At 41.0% G+C, this 9,553-nt stretch overlaps 1 protein-coding gene across 2 annotated transcripts in view; it reads left to right on the top strand.

Annotated features, from left to right (window-relative positions):
• LOC135215636 (phosphopentomutase-like) overlaps positions 1–9,553 on the top strand; it is a 181,799-nt gene that overhangs the window by 42,334 nt on the left and 129,912 nt on the right. For both annotated transcript variants that reach the window (XM_064250558.1, XM_064250557.1), the window contains 3 exons: positions 32–219; positions 1,187–1,364; positions 3,492–3,605. In XM_064250558.1, coding sequence (XP_064106628.1) covers positions 32–219; positions 1,187–1,364; positions 3,492–3,605 — 480 coding nt within the window. The remainder of the gene's footprint in view (positions 1–31; positions 220–1,186; positions 1,365–3,491; positions 3,606–9,553) is intronic.

The following is a 9,553-nucleotide window of genomic DNA, read 5'->3' on the forward strand; positions in this document are numbered from 1 at the left end:
TGCAACAATTGTTTTCATTTCTTCTCTTCAGCCTTTGATACCAGTAAAGGAGCAGATGGTGCCAGACCCAGAATTTCCCACTGTTAGATTCCCTAACCCTGAGGAAGGAAAGAGTGCCCTTGATCTGTCTTTTAAAACTGCAGACGAAAATAACTCCACCGTAATCTTGGCTAATGATCCTGATGCTGATAGACTCGCTGTGGCTGAGAAACTGAAAAGGTATGTTTTTGAAGTTAGTACAGTACTAATATGTAAATACAATTTGTAAATACTAGTGTTTCAGTTAACAGTATAGTACCTTACAGTTCCATGTTCCCATGAACCACTGATCTAAGATGCAGTGTACATAATAGAATTTCGTTCCTAGTATGAACTTAACATGGTTAATTAAAAAGTGTTTTAAGAATCAATACATTAATTTAAGTTATAGTATTGTACATTGATTTTATTTTTTGATGAGAATGATATAGATTTTACAAACTTGTTAGTAATTAACAATACAGAAGTATCTATTTGTTTATCAAATGATCCCTTCATCAGACTATTGTGATGTCTTGTCTTTTACACATTTTCTGTTTATGTGAGTTTTTAACAAATTCTCTTAAAATCCATATGGTGCATTTAATTTTGTAATTTTTATATTTTCCATATTCCTTTCATCTCTTAGCATGCTACCTTTGGTTAGTATACTCTATAATGTACATCCTAGAGTATGGCATTCTTGGCAGTAAAATGTTTAATGAAAGAGAAAAGGTTTGTAGTTTTATAATTCTGAAGTATCACTATGTACTTTGTAATACACACAGCACTTCCTGTATTCAGGTAAACAACCCTGGGTAGTTTGCAGAATCATTTAACCAGTTTATTTGTGAATTTGGCAATTCAAGCTTTCCCTATGCCTTGTTAGTGTGGGTAAACTGAATTTCAATCAAAAGTAGATCTTGTGAAATAACACTACATGTAGTCACTTATGAAATAGTCTGTAATAGTGCATTTAAGGAAACCAAGATATATTTGAGAACATGCATGGTATAACTTTATGTTTGTCACGATTGGTTGATCCTTATTACAAAACATAGCATACAAGTATTTGCAATTAACTGATGTATATTTTAAATGATGTAATTCATTTACAGAAAATAAAAAAAAACAAATTAAATTATTTTCCTTTTTGTTTTTGTTCTAGTGGACAGTGGAAAGTTTTTACTGGTAATGAAGAAGGTGCTCTTTTGGGATGGTGGGCGTGGTTCCGTAGTCGACAGCTCACCCCAGATATCCCTCCAAGTGATTGTTATATGCTAGCTTCTACAGTGTCTTCTAAAATATTGAGTGCAATTGGAAAAAAGGAAGGGTTTAATTTTGTTGTAAGTAAATTGTTAAACTTAATTACCAAGTATAGCCTTCTAATTTATCGTCAGATATTTTGGACTACTATTAGTATAATGCGTATACGTTATATTAATTTCTTTGAAGAGTTGTAGTATTGTTATTCATAGGTTTAAGGAATTGCATATTTAATTTTTAATAGTAAATTCCTTGTGATTATAGGATTTGAGTCATGCTTGTTTCTAAGGAATGAAATATGGGGAGAGTGAATCTTTATCAAAATATTCTTAAAGACTGGAATTTCCTGATGATACTTATGCTTTCCTTTTTAATATTAAAAGAGCTCATTTGTAAACATTTTTACAGTTTTAAAGATCTGAGTTTTATCTGCTATGGACATAATTTCAGAAGAAACTGCTAAATCTTGATTGTAATGAATCTCCTTGGGTAACTGCCTTGTATCTTGTAGTTTTAACTAGGACGAGTGTGACAGAAAATCTGATAGAAAAAATGCTTATAATGATGATGATGATTGATACAGATAGTGTAATCAGACTCCACAAACTTGCTGAATTGTTATGATGGGTTGTCAGTCAAGAGATTACAAAACAAAAGACAGTCTTTGTTGATATAATATAGGTTAGAATTTAGATGATTTGAGAAGATGGTGAAGTGAGCTTAAACCAGTACCTATAATAAAAAGATTTAAAAAATTTGACACTTCTGAGACACATCACTCCTTCCTGGTTTCTGTTTATTGTGCTAGATATATTAGTTGAAGATCAAGCATATTATTATAAAGCAATGTAAGACCACTTCAGTCCACATGGTGTCTAGCTTATACACATAAATCATTCAGACCCCAGGACTAGAGGTAATATACCTTAAGAAGCTACTTCATAAATAAGCATAAAAACTTCCAAGAGGCAAAATTGTTGTTGTTCATAACACCAGACCTTGTGCACTAATAATGGAAGAACCTCATTGGCCACGAGTTCGATTCTCAGGCATTCCATTGAGGTGTGAGAGATGTGTATTTCTGGTGATAGAAGTGCACTCTCGACGTGGTTTGGAAGTCACGTAAAGCTGTTGGTCCCGTTGCTGAATAACCACTGCTTCCAATAAATGTAAAAACACCATACAAACAAACAAACTAATAATGGAAAGGAAAAAATTTGAGAGGGATTTAATAGTGTCAGTGCAGAGGCCATAGGTATGGGCAGTTTAGTGCCATTACCTAGCCCAGGTCTAAAGTAAACAAAGAATAATTGGGAGAGGAAAATGTTAAGTCCAAATGGGACTAATAGACCCATTTCACAAAGAATAGAGAATTGTAAGCTTGGGAAAACAGAAATTAGCATAGAGGGTAAAATAGTCAGTAAACCAGGCAAAGCTTAAGAAGCTTATTAAAATCTTAAATATATGTAGACTGCTCTAGATTTACAACCTACTGTACTTTACATTCATCCACAGGTACAGACTACAAAATGTCTAAGAAGTATAAGAAAGCAATGTATAATGAATTAGTTTTGCAGATTAAATGTATAAAATAACATACTCTGTTATGAACATTATATATAGAAAATAAGATCTGCAATTGTAATATTTCGTGGCAGATAATCTCCACTTAATGAAAAACCTAATACAGTACAGTACATATAGGGATTAAATAAAGGGGAAAAGGTTCTTTGCAGTATCGTCCTCGTATGATGTCTTTTTTATTTAGCATTGTTCCAATTCCAATTCTCATTTAAGAATTTGGTCGAGTTCCCTAAGAGCCTGGCTATTTGGATCCGTGGTCTTTTTGGGCTGTTTCCTATTAATAGTATTGTACACTCACTTTGAAATACTGAAATAAAAGTCCACTAACCTTTGCATATGTTAACGTATCAACAAACATTGTACTAGAATGTTGTGCAATATCATAGGGCATAAGACTGTTTTGAAATAAAAGTTTATTTTAATTTTCATGTCATTCATTATGTTTTCAATGTGAAGATGAGTATGTATGACATAAAGATACTAGTTTACTTAGCAAAGTTCTTAGCTCAGAAAGGCAAGTTATGTGGATATAAGATTGAAGAATATCTTATTTATGGATATGATTTTATGTTTTCAGAGGTTTATCTTGGACTTAATAATTTAAAATTTCTTCCTTACTGTAGGAAACTTTAACTGGTTTCAAGTGGATGGGAAATTCTGCGCATGATCTTTTAAACAAAGAAAAGACAGTGCTGTTCGCATTTGAAGAAGCTATTGGCTTTATGAATGGCAGTGAGGTAATGTGGCATCTATGTAGATAAAATTACAGTATTTTATTTACTTTTAAGGTGTACATTTCTTTTTTTTAGAATTTTAGTAATTCAAGAAAATGTATAATTTTAGTGATAAATTACCCTCCAAAATTATAAGAAATTTGATGAAAATTTGGAGCTGTGTGAGCATTTTTAATTTTTGGGTGCAGTAGTTATTTGGTAGACACAATTGTTTCTACTCTTGCAGTGTAAATACTGCAGGAGCCATATTTATGCTATAATAATTTATTAGAAGGTTGAATAATTCAATATTCCAAAGATGGAGATCATCATGGAGTGAATTACACACAGTACCTCACTATTGACCTTTGGCACAGTGGTTCACAAGATACTTGTTTAGGGTTTGCTAGTTTGTGATTCCACTGCTGTTTTGGTGGCTGGCACAGATTCATCTGCATACAGCATAGAATTTATTTCTCAAAAAATTTTGTCAGGAATGTGATAAAAGCTATCATTCCATAATATAGTACATCCTATCAAACATACCTTAGGATATTTAATCATACTTCCCTGGTTAAAGGCTATGTTGTTTTTAATTATATGTACATCTAATACATGAGGCATCAAAGCAATATATTTTGAAATTCATAATAATTAAAATAGATTTGTTGAACTAAATGCTAGCAAAGGTAAGGTATAGCAAGTTGGCAAGTGCCTTAGAAGCATAAGGTCCTATCATGTGTTAATGCAAAAATTTCCAAGAAAACAATTTCAGTCCAATATTTTGGTGAAAGTCAGTGAAATAGAGTGTTTGTTTCAGATATGCAAAAGGGAATTCCTAATGAAAAATCTGGTAAACCATTACATTTAGCACCTCAACTTTTATGAACCTTCTTTCATCTTTATGAGGTCATGATTACATAATTTTGTACATGAAACTTACCCAGCAGATATATACTTAGCTATAGACTCGGTCGTCCCGACAGAATTTCAAAACTCGCGGCACACGCGACAGGTAGGTCAGGTGATCCACCATTCCCGCCGCTGGGTGGCGGGGTCTGGAACTATTCCCGTTTTCTAAGCCATAATTTCTCTGTCGGTTGAACGGACAACACCTATTGTTCGTTCCTCCATCTTGGATTTCTACTCGTTTGCCGAGAATTTGGATTGGTTTTTTGGTGACGTATTCTGTTTTTTCTCTGGCTTGGCATACGCTTATTGTGGACTGTTTTTCGACTTTGGTTTTGACTACTCTTTCACGATGTCTGACGCTAAGGCTTCACCTATGTTTAGAGTTTGCAGTAGGGAAGGTTGCAAGGTTAGGCTGCCTAAATCGGCAGTAGATCCTCATAGTATTTGCGCTAGATGCAGAGAGAATGAATGTTCTTTTAATAACACCTGTGTTGAATGCGAGAACCTTACGGAGCTTGAATGGAAGGAGTTATCGTCATATGTTAGGAAGCTTGAGAGAGATAGAGTAAGAAAGGCTTCAGCTAGGTCATCTAGTAGATCTTGCTCTTTAGAACAAGAAGTTAACTCTCCTACTAACGATTTTCCCTTAGCCTCAGCTGCTTCTCCCTGTTCTGAATCCAAAGATTCTTCTTCAGAGAGGGAAAATGTAAAAGCTTCAATCAAGAAACTTCAAGCTCAGCTACGAGCTCTAAACCAAGGTAAGAGTGGTGATAGTGACTTGTGCAGTGTCCCCAGTGCAGTGGAGGGGGCGTCTGACCGGTTCCTCATTGCTCCTAGGCCTAGACCGCTTCCAAACTCCCAGGACCAGGGGAGGAGGAATGTCGAAAGCCGCAGGGAGGATGCAGAACATCCCCAACGGTCAGGCGTCCCTTCGGCAGATCCTGTTGTAAAGTCCCAGGCTGCCTCGGATTGCCGCAGAAAAGGCGTCCTAAGGGAGTGTTTTTCGGCCTCAGACTCTTCCTCTCCTAAACGAGGATGGAGTTCGGCCTCTCTTTCGCGCCCTTTGAAGAGAGCCTGGAAGGCGCCTAAAGGAGACGCGGCTGATTCCAGCCCAGAGCGTGTTCCCGAGGATTGGCCTTCGGGACCTAAGAAGACGAAACAAGAGGAGCCTTCTCTTCAGGATCCTACGAAGAAGTTTTTGTTTAATCTGCAAGAGCAGTTAGCTTCTTTAGTAGGCTCCTTTGCTAAGGACTCGACAAGGAGGAAAGATGTTTCGCTCCCTGTTAAGAGTTCCGCTAAGCGCCCCTCTTCGTATAGGAGAGAACCCTCACAATCTCCAGGGCGTTTATCGCCTTCGTCGAGAGACTCGTCCGATAGAAGTTGTTCTCCTGAGAGAAGAGTTCTTTCGCCCTATAGGCTGTCTTCTCCGAAGCGCCCTATGAGACGCCGCGAATCGAGCAGAAGTCTCGATCGGTTTAGGTTCAAGGAACCGGAAAACCTATTTAAGTATCAGGATCCTTTGGTTCTGCAGGACCAGGAGCCAGGCAGGCGCAAAGAGGCAGCAAGATGCAAGAAAGGGCGTCAAGAGCCTCTCAGATCACAGGATTCAGGACGTCAGGAGTCTGCTAGAAGGCAGGAATCAGGACGCCAGGAGTCAGGGCGCCAGGAGTTAGGACGCCAGGAGGCAGGACGCCAGGAGTACACTAGGCGTCAAGAGTTAGGGCGCCAAGAGCCTGTTAAGCGTCATGAATCAGGACGCGGGGATCTTTTCAAGCGCCCTGAATCAGGGCGCCAGGAGCCTAGCAAGCGCCGCGAACATGGCGAACCGCTAGAACCTAGACAACAAGAGTCTAGTAGGCGCAAGAGTGTTTCGGACAGGCAGGAGCCTCACTCTTCGTATAGAAGTGCTAATGTTCAGCGCTCTCCTTCTCGGGAAAGGAGTTCTTCTCCCGGGAAGAGCCAGATCACTCCCAAACGGTCTCCTTCGGTGGATCAGTTGGACCAGGTATCGGAAGACGACGAGCCAGTAGATGTAGCAGTTTCTGACTACAAGAGACTTTCACTTTTGCTGCTAAAGGAGTTCGGAGACTCCCTTCATCCTGCTGACCCTCCTTCACCAGGATCTTTGATGTCTAGCACAAAAGCTCTCAAGTCGTCTTCCTTCGTCAAGATGCGCCCCGCTCTTTGTATGAAAAAGGCCTTAAAGACCTTTTCAGAGTGGTTGACTTCCAGAAGGGAAGCGGGCAAAACAGTTTTTTCCTGCCCTCCTTCCAAGTTAACAGGCAAACCAGGAAGGTGGTACGAGACCAAAGAACCTATGGGGTTAGGCCTCCCTTCTTCCGCAGATGCGGATTTTGCTTCCTTAGTGGACTCTTCCAGGAGGAAGTCTTTGCTGTCTGCTAAGGCAACATGGGGCATGTGTGAGCTAGACCACCTTCTAAAGGGCCTCTTTAAAACCCTGGAAGTCTTCAATTTTATGGACTGGGCTTTGGGAGCTTTAGCTAAGAGAGCTCAGGACACTGACTTTGTTTCCATGGAGGAACTTTCAAGCGTCCTGGCTTGCTTGGACAGAGCGGTCATGGACGGTTCCGTAGAAGTTGCCTCTCTTTTTGGAACGGGAGTCTTAAAGAAGAGATCGGTCTTTAGCTCTTTTCTAGCAAGAGCCGTATCACCTTTGCAAAGAACATCTCTTCTTTTTGCACCGTTATCCCCGCATCTGTTTCCACAGGAGACTGTTAGAGAGGTTTCTAAATCTCTTACGGAGAAGGCAACGCAGGATCTCCTCACGCACTCAGCCAAGAAGTTTAGGCCGGCAGTGCCTATAGAGAAAAAAGAGAGACCCTCTTTTGTTCAGCCCTTTCGAGGTGCCTCCTCTTCTAGAGCCCCTCTTAGAGGTCGCAGACCAGATAGAAGGAGTAGACCATCTAGAAGGTCCTTCGGGAAGTCTAGATGAGCAGAAAGTCCTCCAGACAAAAGTAGGCGCCAGACTACTCCACTTTGCAAAAGTCTGGGCGCAGAAGGTAGCGGACTCTTGGTCCCTCTCTATCCTGAAAAAAGGATACTTCAGGGAAAATCCTCCCTTGACGACAACTCCAAGGGAGTTGACTGCAAGATACTCGGATCCGGTCCGAAAGCTTGCTATTTTGCAAGCAGTGGAACAGATGATTTCAAAGGAAGCGGTAGAACTGGTTCAAGATCTCCAGTCTCCAGGATTTTACAATCGGCTATTCCTGGTACCGAAAGCATCGGGGGGATGGAGACCGGTTCTAGACGTCAGTGCCCTGAATTTCTTTGTCTTGAAGAAGAAATTTTCAATGGAGACGTCTTCCTCTGTTCTGTCTGGCTCTTCGTCCAGGGGGACTGGATGGTGTCCCTGGACCTTCAGGATGTGTATTTTCCATGTGCCAATTTCATCCGGCAGCAAGGAAAATATCTGAGATTCATGTTCTAAGGGAAAGTGTTCCAGTTCCGAGCGTGTGGCTTCGGACTTTCGACTGCCCCTCAAGTCTTCACGGACATCATGAAGAATGTAGCTTATTGGCTACATCTGGAAGGGATCAGGATCTCGTTATATCTGGACGATTGGCTAATAAGAGCCCAATCGGAGGAAAAATGTCTGGAGGACCTGTTAGTTACTCTAAATTTGACAAAGTCCCTAGGACTTTTAGTCAATCGCGAGAAATCCATGCTGACTCCCCAGCAGAGTATTGTCTATCTGGGGATTCAGATGGATTCTCGGGATTTTCTAGCGTATCCTTCACAGGAAAGGAGAGAACGCTGCTTAGAAAAGGTGGCAGTCTTCTTAAGGAAAGAACATTGTTCCGTGAGGGAATGGATGAGCTTACTGGGGACCCTCTCCTCGATGGAACAGTTCGTTTCCTTAGGAAGACTGCACCTACGACCCCTTCAATTTTATCTGAAGGAGAAGTGGGATTGGAAGTCCAACAATCTAGGAGATACATTTCCAATCTCGAAAGGGATCAAGGAGAATATCCGTTGGTGGTTAGATCCACAGAAACTAAGCAAGGGAATCTCCCTTCGCTTACAGAACCCTCGCCTAGCATTATTTGCAGACGCCTCAGATTCAGGGTGGGGAGCGACCCTAGGTTCGGAAGAAGTGTCAGGCACTTGGGAAGGAGAACAAGTGTCCTGGCACATAAACAAGAAAGAACTAACAGCCATTCACCTAGCTTTTTAGTTCATTTTGAGGAACAGGTCTCAGGTCTGGGGATTCAGATTCACTCGGACAACACAACAGCCCTCGCTTATATAAAGAAACAAGGGGGGACGCATTCCTTTTCCCTGTACGAATCAGCAAAGGATCTGCTGATATGGGCTCAGGAAAGGAAGATCTCTCTTCTCACAAGGTTTGTGCAGGGAGAGAAAAATGTCCGGGCAGATCTGTTGAGCAGAAAAGAACAAGTCCTACCCACGGAATGGACTCTCAATCCTCAGATTTGCCAACAACTTTGGCATCTGTGGGGAAGACCCAATATAGACCTGTTCGCGACCAACAAGAATCACAGATTAGAGACCTATTGCTCCCCGATCTCGGACCCACAAGCAGTATCAGTAGACAGCTTTCTGCTAGATTGGACGCATACGCCTTCCCTCCTTTCAAGATAGTAGGGGAAGTATTGAGGAAGTTCGCTTGCTCGGAAGGAACAAGAATGACCCTCATCGCTCCCTTCTGGCCAGCTCTCGATTGGTTCACAGAGGTGCTGGAGTGGTTAGTAGATTTTCCAAGATCGCTTCCACTAAGGAACGATCTTCTCAAACAACCCCACTTCGACAGGTTTCACAAAACCCTCCCCGCTCTAAGTCTGACCGCCTTCAGACTGTCGAAGGACTTGTCAGAGCAAGGGGCTTTTCACGAGAAGTGGCGAAGGCTATTGCAAGAGCCAGAAGAGTCTCCACCTCTAAAGTATATCAGTCGAAGTGGGAGTTGTTTAGAAGATGGGGTAAGGGAAAGAAAATATCCTCTTCCAGTACCTCTGTAACTGAAATCGCAGATTTTCTCCTATATTTGAGAAAGACTGTAACCTGGCAGTTTCAACAGT

Source organism: Macrobrachium nipponense, chromosome 5 (genome assembly GCF_015104395.2).
Source record: "Macrobrachium nipponense isolate FS-2020 chromosome 5, ASM1510439v2, whole genome shotgun sequence".
Lineage (NCBI taxonomy): Eukaryota > Metazoa > Arthropoda > Malacostraca > Decapoda > Palaemonidae > Macrobrachium > Macrobrachium nipponense.